At 46.1% G+C, this 17,354-nt stretch overlaps 1 protein-coding gene across 2 annotated transcripts in view; it reads right to left on the bottom strand.

Annotated features, from left to right (window-relative positions):
- Window positions 1-17,354, bottom strand: part of SCARB2 (scavenger receptor class B member 2) — a 43,393-nt gene that overhangs the window by 13,943 nt on the left and 12,096 nt on the right. The window contains exons 3-9 of one of the 2 annotated variants that reach the window (XM_058193465.1): window positions 15,654-15,801; window positions 12,755-12,943; window positions 10,352-10,443; window positions 8,937-9,056; window positions 6,463-6,641; window positions 4,293-4,411; window positions 558-631 (exon numbers count right to left, since the gene is read on the bottom strand). In XM_058193465.1, coding sequence (XP_058049448.1) covers window positions 558-631; window positions 4,293-4,411; window positions 6,463-6,641; window positions 8,937-9,056; window positions 10,352-10,443; window positions 12,755-12,943; window positions 15,654-15,801 — 921 coding nt within the window. The remainder of the gene's footprint in view (window positions 1-557; window positions 632-4,292; window positions 4,412-6,462; window positions 6,642-8,936; window positions 9,057-10,351; window positions 10,444-12,754; window positions 12,944-15,653; window positions 15,802-17,354) is intronic. The other variant, XM_058193466.1, reaches the window with a different exon arrangement.

A 17,354-nucleotide genomic window follows, 5' to 3' on the forward strand; every position in this document is an offset into this window, starting at 1 on the left:
CTGTTTCTTCCTTTTAACTGCTAGTTAACACTAGCAGTTAAACATTAGTTTAACACTAGCAGTTAAAAAGAAGAAACAGTTGCGATCACACATTGCTCCCAGAAGCACGAAGCTGAAGCCTGAAAATGACGAATGAGACTTCGTCGAAACGTCGCCAAGACACTTCCAATTTTACACGGGAGAAAACCCGAACAACCAAAGACCTACATACAAACACCCGTGAAAGCCTCAGAAAACAAATATATATATGTGTGTGTGTGTATGTGTGTGTGTATATTACTCAAAAAAATAAAGGGAACACCTACCCAACACAATGTACTGTATTTAATAAGAGTATTTCATTCCTTCAGATCTAGGATGTCTTACAGTATAAAAAATAAATAAAATAAACAATAAAGGGAACACAAAAATACTGTAAGACATCCTAGATCTGAAGGAATGAAATATTCTTATTAAATACAGCACATTGTGTTGGGTAGGTTTTCCCTTTATTTTTTTGAGCAGTATATAATTCACACAGCTAAAACACACAGCCGGGTTCTCCATCCAATACTTACATAAATTCAGGTATCGTTTCAACAAAAACGTTGATTTGCATTCGCTTGTTTGCTCGCACCACAACTCCTGTCAGCTGAAAGGGAAAAGCAAGTGTGCTTTCACTTAAAAATCAAACCGTATCGTTTCAGCCATTACCATCACTTTACCAATCCAGTCCAAACCTAGTACAGGTCGTCCTCGACTTACAACCGTTCAAAGTTACAACAGCACCGAACAATGAAGACTTACCGTATATACTCGAATATAAGCCGATCCGAGTATAAGCCGAGGTCCCCAATTTTACCCCAAAAAACTGGGGTAAACTGGGGACTCGAGTATAAGCCGAGGGTGGGAAATGAGGCAGCTACCGGTCGGGGAAACCTTCCCTCCCTCAGCCGAGAAGGCTGGCGGCTCCCCCGCCCCGCCCTCTCACTGCACCGCCAGGGCTTCCCCGCGCTAATGCAAAAGCCCGCCAAGTTTGCGCCATCCGGTATAATGTGAAAAAAAGAAGAAAAAAAAAAAAAACTCGAGTATAAGCCGTATATACTCGAGTATAAGCCGAGGGGACGTTTTTCAGCACAAAAAACGTGCTGAAAAACTCGGCTTATACTCGAGTATATACGGTATGTCCGTTTTTCAAAGTTACGGCCTCGGCAGCATCCCCACGATCACGTGATCAACATCCAGCTGCTTGGCAACCGGTTCATACTTACGACCGTTGCCGGGTCCCAAGGCCATGCGATCCACATGATTTTGCAAGCGATGTCAACGGGGAAACCAGATTCGCTTTACAACCAGGTTACTAACTTTATCAACCGCAGTGATTCACTTAACAACTACGGCAAGAAAGGTCGCAAAATGAGGCAAAAAACTGACTGAACGAGTATTTCGCTTAGCCAACAGAAATTTGGGGCTCAATTGTGGTCGTAAATCGAAGATTACCTGTATGGGTTACAGGAAACTACCTCCGCCACCTCCTTGGGGGAAGTCAAACCGCAACTTGTAGTTCACTCCCAGATATTACAACCTGGAGATAAGCGTCAGCCCAGCAAGGCAGACCAAGCTAAGAAACCATGACAACGTAATGAGTTGTGAGAATAACCTAGAGGTGCGTTTCTCAACCTGGGGCAAATTTAAGATGTGTGGACTTCAACACACTAGGCCAGGGGTGGGCAAATATGGCCCCTGTATGACCTGTGGACTTCAACTCCCAGAATTCCTGAGCCAGCTTGGCTGCCTCAGGAATTCTGGGAGTTGAAGTCCACAGGTTGCGAAAGGGCCACAGTTGCCCACCCCTGCACTAGGCAGTGCCGTCTGGCGACGCCCAGGGGAAGGGCCTTCTCTGTGAGGGCTCCCACCCTCTGGAACGAACTCCCTCCAGGACTTCGCCAACTTCCGGACCTCCGAACCTTTCGTCGCGAGCTTAAAACACACTTATTTATCTGCGCGGGACTGGATTAGATTTTAAAGTTATGGGTTTTAAGGGTTTTTTATTTATACTATTTTAAATTTCGGGCAATAGAATAAGTTTTTTAATTGTTTTTTAATCTGTATTTATATGTATTTTAACTGCCTGTGAACCGCCCTGAGTCCTTAGGGAGATAGGGCGGTATATAAATTTGAAAAATAAATAAATAAATAAAATAAATAAATAATAAATAAACTCTCAGAATTCCCTCAGCCCGGCTGCAAAAAAAATGGCAAATATAATTTCAGAAGCATAATTTCCAAATCACAGGAAATATTTTGTTACTCTGTAGGGTCCTTGGCGGTTGTTTTCTTGGAGACATTTCATCACCTAACTAGGTAACATTATCAGTGCTAGAAGGGAGTGGGGTCTGAACTATGTGTTCCAGGGGTCTGCAACCTTAAATACGCAAAGAGCCATTTGGACGTGTTTCCCACAGAAAAGAAAACACCGGGAGCCACAAAACTTGGGTGGGTGTGGCCAACTCGATGCCATTCACTTCCACCAGTCACATGACCCCCCCTAGCCACGCCTACCCAGCCAGTCATTAGGGCAGAGAACCGGTTGTTAAAAAACACTGGGAACCACAAAATCTTTTTGACGTATCTCTCTCTCCCCCCTCCCTCCTTCCCTCTCTATATCGATCTATGTCTTTCTCTCTCTCCCCTCCCCCACTCTCTGTATCTCTGTCTCTGCCCTGGCCGCTTCTCCATCTCCCGCCGTCACCCTTACCTTCTCAGGCCAGGCAAGGAGTGACTGGGAGGGGAGGGCGAGGGGCGGGGCCAGCCGGTGGTGGGATCACCTGACAGGGAGCCACAGCAGAGCCCAAAGAGCCGCATGCAGCTCTGGAGCCGCAGGTTGCTGACCCCTAATAGCTTGTCCTACCAGTGTCCTACCAGTGTTCAGTCTTTGGTGGTTCCTTGATTTTGTTGTTGTTTACTGCCTGATTGTTGGTTTGGGTTGGTAGTTTCTTGATTAAGGTATTGTTTATCACTGGGTTGTTGGTCTAGTGTTAACCTTTGAGTTAATCTTTGCTTATCTGGGCATTAATTGCTAGTGAGGAGGTGTTTTGGGTTTCCTTTTTAGCTTTTTGATGGTCTCTTTTGAATGGTATGCAGACATTGTTTATCTCCATGTGCCTGTTGATGGCTGATTCAGCTTCCAGGATTTTGTTATTGTACAGATCCCACCTTCATATTTTATCGACTTATGAGCGCCACCCTTTAAGTGGGGGGGGGGATCAGAAAAATAAAAAGTAGGTAGCGGAATGTGTCAGAAGATGAACGTGCTTAGCTGTGAAAAAAAGACAACTGAGAAGGAATGACTGCATTCTTTAAATACCAAAAAGGATATCACAGAGAAGGCAGCCAGGATATGTTCTCTTCTCGGTCCCGAGTACAAGACACAGAATTATGGATTTAAGTTACAGGCAGTCAAATTCCAATTGAGGTTTGGAACAACTTCCTAGCAGTAAATATAGTTTAAGAGTGGAGCGAATGACTCAGGAGAAACGCTGGATTCTCCTTCATGTGTTTATTCATGTGCCTGGGAGATTTTAATTTGAATCTGAATTCCTAATCCGGAGGCTGGCCTGACTTTCAAACCTCATTAGTCCTTTCCCAAATTTAGGATTCCATTAACAATCATATACTTTATCAGATGAGTCAGTCATTTACAAAGCTACCATGACCAAATGCAGAGGAGAGAATGAACAGGGCTGGGAAGGACCATCAAAGCTATGAACTCACAAAAGAACCATCCCAAAATAAAACTCCTAAAAGCAGAGGTTTGCATGACATATAAACCAGGATGTACTATTTGCTCATACTTTTTTTTTAAAAAAAGCTTGACTTTGTACTCTATGAGCATGCAGCTAATGAAACACAAGTAGTCCTCGACTTACAGAAGTTCGCTTAGGGACTGTTCAAAGTTACAAAGCCGTTAAAAAAAATTGACCAATGCCCAGTTTTCACACTTTACGACCATTGCAGTATCCCCATGGTCACGTGATCAAAATTCAGACCCTTGGCAACTGACTCATATTTATGACGTTTGTGGTGTCCCGGGGTCATGCGATCCCCTTTTGCGACCTTCGGACGAGCAAAATCAATGAGAAAGCCAGATTCTCATCGAGAACTGATGGCAAGCAGCAAGAAAGGTCATAAAACGGGGCAAAACTCACTTAATGACCATCTTGCTTAGCAACCGAGATGTTGGGCTCGATGGCAGTCGTAGGTAGAGGACTACCTGTAGAAGATTTTGAGGTCCACAGAAACAAGAGACTTACTGGGTTAATATCAAGAAAAGTGTCATCATTCTGTTTATTTGGGTGCATGCCTTCTATCGACTTGATGTACTTCTCGTCAGCATGGAAGAAATGTGGGAGCGATAAGAATATCGGGGCCCCTGTAACAACAACAACAACAACAACACGGTTAAAGATGAACAAACAAGGAGGCACCCACATGTTTTTACAATACCTCCCGTGCACCCGACCGGATTTCAGAATCGTTTTTCAAATGCAGCATGCTGTCCATTCATGCTATCGTGCTCATTCATCCATCTGTTAAAAATCAGACCACCTGTTTACTATCCAAAATCCTGTAATCCTGGCAATTATAAAGCACCGTCTACGGAGCTTCCCAGTCATCCAGGTCATGGTTGTCCCAAAGGTGCTTTTTTTTTTTTTTTCAAGAGGCAACTGGACTTTCTGGGTTTTTTCTTTTGAAGACGTTTCGCTTCTCATCCAAGAAGCTTCTTCAGCTCTGACTGGATGGTGTGGAATGGAAGGATTCATACTCCTTGCAAGACAGCTGGTCATTTGCATCCTTTTAGAGGGTGGTTAAGGTCACCTAGAGATTTATCTGTGTCATCAGGGGTCAAGCTACACACATACACACACAACACACACACCACACACAGCAAAGACTCAAACTCCACCCCCCCCCTCTGAAGTTGCATCTGAAGAGGGGTCCAGAGGGGTGAATCCATGACAAGCATTTTTTTCAGCCATCCTGGCTAGAAGCAAAGGTAGTCCTTGACTTACGACCGATTGCTTAGCAACTTTTTGAAATACGGCAGACTTCCAGAAAGGTAAGAATCGAATGGAATGGAATGGAATGGAATGGAATAGAATGGAATAGAATAGAATAGAATAGAATAGAATAGAATAGAATAGAATAGAATAGAATATTTGGAGTGGAGTGGAGTGGAATAGGAATAATAGAAATGGAATGGAATGGAATGGAAAGGAATAGAATAGAATACAATAGAAAATATGATATGAATGGGATAGGATAGGATAGGATAGGACAGGACAGGACAGGACAGGATAGGATAGGACAGGATAGGATAGGACAGGACAGGACAGGACAGGACAGGGGAAGGGAAGGGAAGGGAAAGGAAGGGAAGGGAGGAGAGGAGAGGAGAGGAGAGGAGAGGGAAAGAGAAGAGAAGAGAAGAGAAGAGAAGAGAAGAGAAGAGAAGAGAAGAGAAGAGAAGAGAAGAGAATTCTTTATTGGCCAAATGTGATTGGAAGCAGAAGGAATTTGTCTTTGGTGCATAAGCTCTCATTGTACATAGAAGCTATAAGCGATCAATCACGATCATAGTCATAAAAATACATTCATCATAAATCATAAGATACAACACTTGGCGGTTAGTCATAGGATACTAAATAAGCAAACAACATAGATCATACTAGGAAACTAGATAAAAGAATATAACTATAATAAAACAATATTGTTATAAGTATATATATAACAATATATATTTATGACCTGGTTTCAAAATTCTGATGCCCTCCCCCAGCTGTGGTCACATGATTGCATTTTGGGTGCTTGGCAGCCAGTCTGCATTTACGGCAATTTACAGCATCCCACAGTCATGTGGCTATATTTTCTGGGGGGGGAGGTGTGGGGGGGGAGGTGCTTTGTCAGAAACTACCATTTGCTTGTGATTTCCAGCCCCCCCAAAAAAAGTCCATTGCAGACCATGTGTTTGCTTAATGTCCATGTGTCCATTTCATGACCACAGTGTCTATTGAGTGAGAGCTGCAAAAATTATGACAACATTGGGTCGGTCATGTGGGTGCCTCGACTTACAACCCTCATAGCAATAGCAAGTAGACTTATACACCGCTTTACAGTGCTTTTACAGCCCTCTCTAAGCGGTTTACAGAGTCAGCCTACTGCCCCCAACAATCTGGGTCCTCATTTTACCCACCTCGGAAGGATGGAAGGCTGAGTCAAACCTTGAGCCTGGTGAGATTCGATCTGCCAAACTGCTGGCAGCCGGCGATCAGCAGAAGTAGCCTGCAGTACTGCATTCTAACCACCGCGCCACTGCGGTTTATACAACATGACATACGACGGAACTTCTGGGCTCCATTACAGTCGTAAATGGAGGACTACCCGTTAAAAAGAACTTACACTCCCTCTAGTTTGTGACTCACTTACCTTGTTTGCAACCTGTGATGTTGAGGATTCCAGCTCCCGTACAGTGTCCGGCGGGGACGCAAAAGCCAGCGTTATCTGGATTAACCGAGACATTGGCAAAGAATTTCAAGGGAGATGTAAACCGGTAAGTTGGAATTCCCAAAACCGTTAACTCTTCCTCAAAGTTAATATATATGGATCTGGAAAAGAACAAGATAATATAAAAAGTCAGTTTTGGTTAAGGCATGTAAATTTGCAGAGATAACCCAGGTTGGCACATCCTATGAAGTTTGCTTTCGCTTGAATGCATGCAAAGCCCCAAGTCTGTGCTGGCGAACATATGGTGGGTACGCAAGCTCAGCTCCAGCATGCACCGGTCAGCTAATTTTTGAGCCTTCTAGGCCCACTGGAAGTTAGCAAATGGGCCATTTCCGGGCTCCAGAGGACTCCGGAGTGGTCCGGAGGAGTGGGGAAGGCTGTTTTCGCCCTCCAGGCTCCTAGAAAGATTCTGGAGCCTGGGGAGAGCAAAAAACGGGCCTTCTGATCCCACTGGAAGTCGGCAAACACGCACTTTCCGGCCTCCGGAGGGGCTCCATGGGGGTGGGGAAGGCTGTTTTCGCTCTCCCCAGGCTCCAAGAAAGGCTCTGGAGCCTGGAGAAAGGGAAAAACGGGCCTACCGGGCCATAGTGTGCCAAAAGCGGGAGGAGTGCAAGGGAGTGGCGTGCGCATGCGCAGGGGTTGGCGCACACATGCGCATGGGCGTGGGGCACATACACTTATGGGTGTGGGCACGCACATACGCGACCCCACCCCATGCTCCCCCCACTTTTGGCATACAATGGCAAAAAGGTCACTGCCCTCAGTGTTTATATCATGTTTTACAAGCCACAATGGCTTCAGGGGTCCTTGGTGCTTTCAAAGCTTGGTAAGTTTCCTTGCAGGCGTTGCGTTACCAAACTAGGTATCATCATCATTGCTAAAAGGGTTTGCTTTTATTTTTATATGCTGGTGCAGTGGACTGAGTGCAAACTGAGTGCCCAAAGCACGTGCGCCCAAACCCCCAAAATGCAATGCGCGCCACACCCCCTGCACACACCCCGCCTCCCCACATGCCGGCAGAGACCTGATGACCAGTTGGCCAGCGGGAGGCATGCGCGGATGCGTGGCGGAACTGAACTGCGGCGACGGCTTGCGTGCCCAGAGAGATGGCGCTGCGGGCCACCTGTGGCACATGTGCCATAGGTTCGCCATCATGGCGCTAGTGGCCTGCCCTGTCACTGTTGGGAATGTTCTTGATGATTTGCTGTTAGCTTGTTTGTCTGCGTTGGTAGTTTCTTCACTGGGGTATTTTTTGATTGTTGGTCTAGTATTAATCTTGGTTTTAATCTCTGCTCATATGGATGTTGGTTGCTGACGAAGGGGGATTTTGGTCTTTTTGTTGCGTTTTGGGTTTTTTATTGTCTCTTTTGAATGATATGTAAATATTGTTTATCCGTGTGTGCCTGTCGATGGCCAATTTGTCTGCAAAAAATGGAGATTTTGCAGTATCCTTCCCCTGGAGTGGGGTGGGAATGGAGATTTCCTTCTCCTGCCACCAAGCCATGCCCATGAAGCCACAGCCACAGAATTGGTAGTAAAAAAAAAATTCCACCCCTGCATCTGAGTATTTTTGGCCTAATCTCACATTTGCTACCTGATGCCAATATAGATTCTTTATCATTCAGATGTCTTTGTCATCTAGTCCCTCTTGCTTCAGGATTTGTAATAGTTCGTTTATCTTATTTATCGAATGCTTTTTCAAAATCAACGAAGCCCATGTAAACACTGCGACTGACATCCCTATAATGCTGTTGTGCCTCGCTCGCCCCCCTCTCCACAGCCGGGCCCCTCTCGTCTCCTGCCGGACGCTGATAGTGCCGAAGAATGTCCTGGCATGCCTCCAGTCCCCAGTCCTGGCACCATGCCCAGACAGACCGAGCAAGACGAATGGCCTGACATGCCTCCAGCCCCCAGTCCTGGCACCATGCCCGGACAAACGGAGCAGCTGGGCCCCTCCCCCACAGCATGTGAGTCTGGGGAGTGTGAAGCCAGTCACAAGCTGGAATTACCAGCAGCTGGAGGCTGGAGGGACCCACGCTTCCGGAGAGTGGAGAGGCGACGTCAGCAAAAGGAAGGGAGGGGCAGGCCTGGATAAGTACTGAGTCAAGGAGCCACACCCCATGGCCTATACAAAGGATCTGCTTTCTGACATTCTTTGAGTCAGGCAAATTCTAAATTGGATTGCTGAAGTCACATCCTGGTCTCCTGCCTGCCTTGAGAACTCTTGACAGAACTTTGGCAGAGCTGCAGAGGCACGCTTGATACGGACTTCCCCGACCCGGTCGTCAGAGGAGGAGTGGGACACGACAACCGCTGTGCAAGAACCTGAATGCTAAACAGGGCATCTCGCGTGCCAAGACTGTTTCTGAAACGAAATTGTGTGTTGCTGTTCTTACCTGCAGAAATCTGTGGAGAAGATATAGAGTGTTTCATCTTTGGAGAGCAGTGGGTGGAATGTCTCTCCATCTGTTCCGTTGATCATGTTACAGCTGGGTGTTGTCCACCAGTCTAGCTTGCTATCATGAGAAGAGATCAGATGGAATCAAGGATTAGGTTTTATGACATAAAGAGATTTTCCTTTGCTGGGCCAAAGATCAAAAGGCCTCTTTTATCCAAGATCTGATACTTCTCCACAGAGCGGTCTGATCCAAACAACCCCAGACCAGGCAAAGTCTTGTGAAAGCAAAGTTTGTGATCTAATTACAAACTTGAGGTTTTCCAAGACAGGGAAAATAAAACGACCGGCAATCCCTAATACAAACCCACTCACAGAATAAATTCTTTCCCAAGCCACCTTCTTTCTTAATTGTGATAATGGGGTTTTCCCAATCCCCAACTTGCCAAAAGATAAGAGGCCTTGTTCCTTGAAGCACCTCCCTACTTTTTCTGTACTTAATCAGAGGCAACGAGGACGAAAGAATTCTTACATTCTTATCGAGATTTGAGTCTGAAGTAGGGAGCTTTAGCCCATGGAACCAAAAGAGCAGTATCGAAAACTTTTTTTTAAAAAAACCTAAACTATTAAGAATGTTTGGGAAATCCACTGAATCTAATGAATCGTTTTTAGAATAGGGGGTTTGATCAATGGGTTATAGGGCTGGGCCTATAAACCAGGAGACTGTGAGTTCTAGTTCCACTTTAGGCATGAATGCCAGCTGGGTGGCTTTGGCCCGATCACCGGGAGATGGCAAGTTCTATTCCTGCCTTAGGCATGAAAACCAACTGGGTGACTTTCGGCCAGTCACCAAGAGACAGTGAGTTCTAGTTCTGCCTTAGGCATGAACACCAGCTGGGTGACTTTGGACCAGTCACCAGGGGACGGTGCATTCTAGTTCCACCTCAGGCATGAAAGCTAGCTGGATGACTTTGGGCCAGTCATCAGGAGATGGTGAGCTCTAGTTTTCCCACAAGCAAGAAAGCTGGATAGGTGACTTTGGGCCAATCACCAGGAGATGGTGAGTTCCAGTTTTGCCTCAAGCAAGAAAGCTGGATAGGTGACTTTGAGCCAATCACTAGGAGGCAGTGAGTTCTAGTCCTGCCTTAGGCATGAAAAATAGCTAGGTAACTTTGGGCCAGTCACTCTCCTCAGCCCAATTTACCTCATAAGACTGTTGTCATGGAGAAAACAGGAGGAGGAAAGGAGTATCAGAGATGTTCTCTCCCTTGAGTTATTTAGAAAGAATAATGAAGGTGGGATAAAAAAAATCAAATGAATGAATTAAAATGTAAGGCGAGAATTACAATGTCGTACTGCCACAGAGATAAAAGGACACCAGTGAAGAAGAAGAAAAAAAGAAGGAACAAACATTACTCTTTGCCATTCCATTCAATTACTCTTGTGTAGTCCAGGTAGTTATTTTCTCCAGTTAACATGACATATTCGCCATCATCTGTCGCGTTCATCTATATAGAAAAAAAAACAAAAACCCAGCAAGAAAGGATTTTTACTTTCAGGCAGCAATGGGAACAAACTGTATACTTATTAGGTGCAAAGAATCAGGATGATTCGTATAGGTAGCAGCATTAATGATTTATTGAAGCCTATATACAAGAATCTGGCCAACTAAATGGTCAGCACTAAATTGGCGTCGGATAAGGGATCAATGGAATTCAAGGAGGGCTAGTCTGGGGTCTCTTGTGGTAACTCAAGAACTCTAAACTGATGACATGTTTTACTCCGCCCTCTAGCTCTGCCGGCTCTTCTTCTACATCCTAAGTTGCTGACTCTTCCTATTACAAGGAGGAGCAAATATTAACATTCAGAGTCCTCCACAGACGGGTGCCAATGTAGAACCATTCTTCTTGCGCTGTTACTGATTTTTTTTTTAATTATTAACTTTGTTTTAAATAAAGGGGAAATTTGCAGCCTGTCAAATAAACAATCCACCTGAAGCACAATCTGTATTCTCACACAGTGGTCCCAGACAATTCCAAGCAATTGGGGAAGTCCAAGCAAATGGTTTATTGGTAAGCCCCTTTGCCCAGGTGAAGGAAGAAACTAATACCACTATGTGATGCTTGGAAGAGGTGGCAGGGACCCCCTCCCTCATATATTTTGCTTCCGGGACCAATTCAGACTGCTGGCTGTCACCTTCAAAGCTCTACATGGCTTGGAACCAAGTTATCTGAAGGACTTCTTTTCTCGGTTTTATCTACCTGACCCACCAGATTGAGGAGGCAAGGAATGTTACGAATCCCATCTCTTAAGGAAGCCCATCTAGTAGGAGCAGGAAGAAGGGCCTTTTCTGTGGTGGCTCCCTCCCTTTGAAACCACATCCCTGAGGAGATAAGATTGGTCCTCACTTCTGACATTCTTTCACAAGGTCCTGAGGTCATGGTTCTGCCAATGAGTCTGGAGACTCCAGAGCAGGGGTGTCAAACTCCTGCCCGCGAGGTGCTTAGATCTGGCCCACGGGCCTGACCTGGAAACAGCGAAGGACCGGCCTTGCCAGCGAAAACAGAGCTCGGAAAGGCCATGGGCATTCCTTTGTTTTCGCTGGCAGAGGGTTGCAGGAGGCCGTCGCAACAAAAAACGGAGCCCGGGAGCCCATTTTCGTGGGCAGAGTGCTCAGGCTGCCACAGGCACCCCCAACACGAGTAATGTTAAGCTGCCCACTCCCACCCCATCCCCCTGAGGTCAAACAGAACCCTGCAGCCCTCAATGAAATAGAGTTTGACACCCTCTGCATGCCACCTGTGGGTATAGAAGGAGGTTGGAAGGAGGTTGGAACCACAAGACCTCTTCCAATTCTGTTATTATTCTCTTATCATGCAAAGGAAAGCTGAGGTACATTTATCAGCACAACTGCAGTTTCCCTTAGGCAACTGCTCCGCTTAAGGGCAAAAAAAACCGAAAACAAAAACCCCAACCCTGAGGAAAAAAAAGACAGTGGCAATCAGCTATTTCGAAAGGCCACCATTATTCTCATTTAAAAGAGACGGGGAGCCATAATGAGATGCTAATAAGCAGAATATCTAGGAGACATCCGAGTCTATAGGATATTGGACAAGCACAGCATGTTTTAATCGCTGCCCTGTTTAAAAAAACAGCAGGGGTAACAATCCTCAAACAATATTCATCAGGAGCACCCAAGACTGCCTAGATAAGTATTTTCATACTTGTAAGGTAGCACAGGACTTTGATAGAAAGCTGAGGAAGGAAAAAAGAACGTTAAGCTCTATTGCAGGGCCCCCAATCCCCGGACCACTAGCGGGCTGCAGCCTGTTCAAAACCGGGCCACAAGCAGCGGGCAAGCAGGCCGCTGGTGAAAGAAAACATGCACCAACTAAATGCAAAGACATGAGGTAAAGGTAAAGGTTTCCCTCGCACATATGTGCTAGTTGTTCCCGACTCTAGGGGGCGGTGCTCACCTCCGTTTCAAAGCCGAAGAGCCAGCGCTGTCTGAAGACGTCTCCGTGGTCATGTGGCTGGCATGATTCAATATCAAAGGCGCACGGAACACTGTTCCTTTCCCACCAAAGGCGGTCCCTATTTTTCTACCTGCAATTTTTTATGTGTTTTCGAACTGCTAGGTTGGCAGAAGCTGGGATAAGTCACGGGAGCTCACCCCGTGACACGGCGCTAGGGATTCGAACCGCCGAACTGCCGACCGTTCGATCGACCAGCTCAGCGTCTTAGCCACTGAGTCGCCGCGTCCCTGTTAAAGACACGAGAAGGGTAGCCAATTTACCCCTTGGCGACAAAACGTTTTACCTGTTTAAAATAGCCGAAAACCGGATCGACGCTGGGGAAAAACTTGTGTACCGCCTTCAGAAACTTATCCGTATATCCCCATAAAATCTCTTCAACCGTATGGATGGTGAACAAGTCTTCTTGGTAGGCCAAAAGCAACAGTTCCGCAGGAAAACTGAAAGACGTTCTCCGAGCCATATTCATGGCCGTCTGATATGAAGGAAGCAAAAAGTTAAGGCACATTAAGACCTTTTTATTATTATGAAATTGTTATCTGTAACAAGAGGCTTTTATTGGTTACTTGTTGTGTCTCGTCCAATCTCACCTCAGCCGGGGTCTTCTTATCTGCTTCCGAACACGGAAGAAGAAATACCTCCAGCCCCCAGCCCTGGCTCCATGCCCAGACAGGCTGAAGAAGAAGAAATACCTCCAGCCCCCAGCTCTGGCTCCATGCCCAGGCAAACTAGACCCCTCCCCCTCCTCCACAGTATGTGAGCCTGAGGAAGGTGTATTACCAACAGCTGCCGACTGGAGTGACCCTCGCGTCAGAAGACTTGATAGGCGGAGGCAACAGAAGGAAGGGAGGGGCAGGCCTTAATGAGTGCTGAGTCATGGAGCCACACCACATGGCCTATATAAAGGACCTGCTTTCTGGCATTCTCTGAGTCAGGCAAAGTCTACCTTATCTTGCTGAAGTCACTTTCTGGTCTCCTGCCTGCCCTGAGGACTTTGCTAGGACTTTGGCAGAGCTGCAGAGGCACGCCTGATTCGGATTTCCCTGACCCGGCCGTCAGCGGAGGAGTGGGACACGACATTACTGGTAGTCCCCAACTTACAATCGTTCGTTTAGGGACCGTTTAAAGTTGCAACGGCACTGAAAAAAAGTGACATATGACCGTTTTTCACACTTAACAACCGTTGCAACGTCCTCACGGTCACATGATCAAAGTTTCAGGCATTTGGCAACTGGCTCGTACTTATGACAGTTGCAGCGCCCTGGGATCATTTGATACCCTTTTGTGACCTTCTGCCAAGCAGAGTCAACGGGGAAGCCAGATTCACTTAACAACCGGGTTACTAACTTAACGACCGCAGTGCTTACTTAACAACTGCGGCAAGAACATCAAACGGGGCAAAACTCAACCACTCTCACTTAGCAAACGGAAATGTTGGGCTCAATTGTGGTCGTAAGTCGAGGCCTTCCTGTATTTTTCTTCCTGTTACTGTTATCGCTGAGGGGAAACAGCCTGGAAAACAGCCCAAAAACGGCCTTGAAAACAGTCCAAAAAATAGCCCGGAAAACAGTCTCAGAAAAACCCGAAAACAGCCCCCCAAATGGTCTGTTTTTTAGCCATTCTTCAGGCTGTTTTCCCGGCGCCTGTGAAGGCCAGCTGGCAGGCGTCCGTGTGCATGCTGGAAACAAGAAAAGCAGCTGGCGACTACGTGCGCGCCCACAGGTTCGCCATCACGGCCCTATCCCATTTCAGAAAAATGGCTGTCCAATTTCTTCTCAAAAGCCTCCAGTGATGGAGCACCCACAACTTAAAAACCTCCAGTGATTGAGCACTGACAATTTCTGGTGGCAAGCTGTTCCTGTCGTGTCCCACTCCTCCGCTGACGGCCGGGTCAGGGAAATCCGAATCAGGCGTGCCTCTGCAGCTCTGCCAAAGTCCTAGCAAAGTTCTCAAGGCAGGCAGGAGACCAGAAAGTGACTTCAGCAAGATAAGGTAGACTTGGCCTGACTCAGAGAATGCCAGAAAGCAGATCCTTTATATAGGCCATGGGGTGTGGCTCCATGACTCAGCACTTATCCAGGCCTGCCCCTCCCTTCCTTCTGTTGACGCCGCCTATCAATTCTCCTGAAGCGAGGGTCACTCCAGTCTGCAGCTGTTGGTAATTGACCTTCCTCAGGCTCACATGCTGTGGGGGAGGGGGAGGGGTCTAGTTGCTCCGTTTGCCTGGGCATGGAGCCAGAGCTGGGGGCTGGAGGCACTTCTTCCTCCTCGGCCTGTCTGGGCATGGAGCCAGGGCTGGGGCCGGGAGGCATGCTAGGACATTCCTCAGCGTTCGGAAGCAGATAAGATGGGCCTGGCTGCGGGGAAAGCGGACGAGGCACAACAGTTCCACTGATTAACTGTTTTCTCCATAAGAAAATTTCTCCTTAACTCCAGGTAGGATTTTACTCTTTAATCAGCTTCCACACGCGACTTCTTGTCCTGCCCTCCGGTGCTTTGAAGAATAAGTCCACCCCTCTTTCTCTCTTTTTCCACTTAGAAAAAGGCCCTTCTACAGCTCTGCAGAACCCAAATTACAAATTAGTTTTATTCTGATTTCAAACACACCGGAGCAGAGTTTTGAATCGATAAGCTCAGCTTTTCAGACCGGTCCAGATCAGTGGCGGGATTCAAATAATTAAACAACCAGTTTTCTGCCCTAATGACCAGTTGGGTAGGGGTGGCTCGGTGGCCGTGTGACCTTGTGGGCGTGGCCAACTCATTGTCACTCACGTCAACGGGCGCTTCGCCTTAGCTGTTACAATGTAATAAGGGTTAACCAGAGAGGCAGTTTCTGTAAGCAGGGCAATAAAGATAAGGCTAGAAACACCACCAGAATGTTTCCTTCCTGCCTTCCTTACAGGATTAGCCTTGTAAAGTGGGGAAAAACAAAATAAGATTTCTTCCAACAACCGGTTCTCGGAGCTGCTTAGAAAGTTAACAGACGGTTCTCCTGAATAGGTGCGAACTGGCTAAATCCCACCACTGGTCCAGATGTTTATGAACCGCTGCAGAATCCTACAGAACAAGGGTCCTCATTTAGCCCAGAATCGAAGTCAACCCAATAAATAGATCACACGAAGTCTTTTTTGGGGGGATGGATGAGTGGGTCACATTTTGCTAACCAGTAAATCTCAAAGACTTACCATTGCGGGCAAGTTGACTGTCCGGATCCGGTCCACTTCTGGGTCACCCACGGACAGCTCTCGCAGAAAATAGTAAGTGGTTGGATGAAATGAAGACACTTTTGAGCCGTTCTCCAGGATGTGTATGTCCCGTCGAGATTTCCACTCCCTGACAAAAAGAGAGAGAGAGAGAGAGAGAGAGAGAAATGCCGTTTTCTACCGCCAACGTTTTTCAAATTAAAATCATATAAAATCCAACTTGTAAAGAAAGTCGAGGTTAAGGTTTTCTCTGCAAATTCTATCTCTATACTTTGCTTTAAATTAGCATATCTCAAACTTGGCTACTTGATTTCGGTCAATCACCAGGAGACTGTGAGTTCTAGTCCCACCTTAGGCATGAAAGGCAGATGGTGACTTTGGGCCAATCACCAGGAGACTGTGAGTTCTGGTCCGCCTTAGGTACAAAAGGCAGATGGTGACTTTGGGCCAATTACTAGGAGGCAGTAAATTCTAGTCCTGCCTTAAGAATGAAAGGCAGATGGTGACTTTGGGCCAATCATCAGGAGTCTGTGAGTTCTAGTCCCGCCTTAGGCATGAAAGGCAGATGGTGACTTTAGGCCAATCACCAGAAGACTGTGAGTTCTAGTCCCACCTTAAGCATGGAAGCTGGATGGGTGACTTTGGATCAGTACCCCTCTCTCTCAGCCCAACCTGCCTCACAGGATTATTGTTGTGGGGAAAATAGGAGGGAGGAGTATTATGTATGAGTGCTGCCTTAGTAATAAAGGCTGCATAAAAAAATCTAATAAAACCAGAAGAATAAAAGGGGAGTCTTGAAGTTGCTGTTTTTCAACGAAGGTCACCTGCATTAAAAAAAAAAAAATCTGCTCAACTTTGCAAATAACATTAAACTGTTAACAAGCCCAGGCGCTTCCTCTAAACATGACGTCGTTGTAAAAAAATGTAGCTTCCCAGCCAAGAAATTTTGCAAAAGGAGGAAAAACAATGCTGGGTTCAAATTTGGAAATTTGCGGAGGAAATTATCACCGTTAGTGAGATTTTGGATGGGATTTATCCTCCCCCTCCAAAACTTTTGCTAGAGGCAAAAAAAAAAAAAAAGATTAAAAGAAAAAAAAAGATCCAGCAAATACAGCAAAAATGTTCTTGTTTATCTATTTTGCATAGCTAACAAAGGCAATTTTACTTGACAAAGAGGGCAGGCATCTCAGCTTTCAGCCCAGCAAAAGCAGCCCAAGCAAAAATAAAAAAATAAAAAAAATAAAAAAAGCTACATAAAGAACTATTTCAGCTTGCAAATACAAAGAAGACTTCAGTCCCCTGCATTTCCTATTGAAATTCAGGGTCATTCTGACTTGGCAAGTCAGAGCAAACCAGGATAACTGAACAAGGTACGGAAAAGTCCAGAAAAGAAGATTTTTTTGCCACTGCTTTCGCAATTCCAACTGGTCATCTTTTAGCTGGCATGGTGTCCTTGTACCTGAAGAAAATTTGCACAGATGTCCAGCAGATAAAGCTGCCTTAAATTAGACCACTGATCTGATGAACCATTAGGATTTAGTCAAGTCTCTAATAGAATTATTTGCTCTTTCCCTCCGGGAGGTAACCCAAGATGAGCAGGAGCTGAAGCGATACTAAAAAGCAATGCCCTAAGCTCGATTTCATTGAGGGCCAGATCAGGGTTGTGTTTGACCTGGGTGGGGC

The sequence above is a fragment of the Ahaetulla prasina genome, chromosome 8 (genome assembly GCF_028640845.1).
Source record: "Ahaetulla prasina isolate Xishuangbanna chromosome 8, ASM2864084v1, whole genome shotgun sequence".
Classification (NCBI taxonomy): domain Eukaryota; kingdom Metazoa; phylum Chordata; class Lepidosauria; order Squamata; family Colubridae; genus Ahaetulla; species Ahaetulla prasina.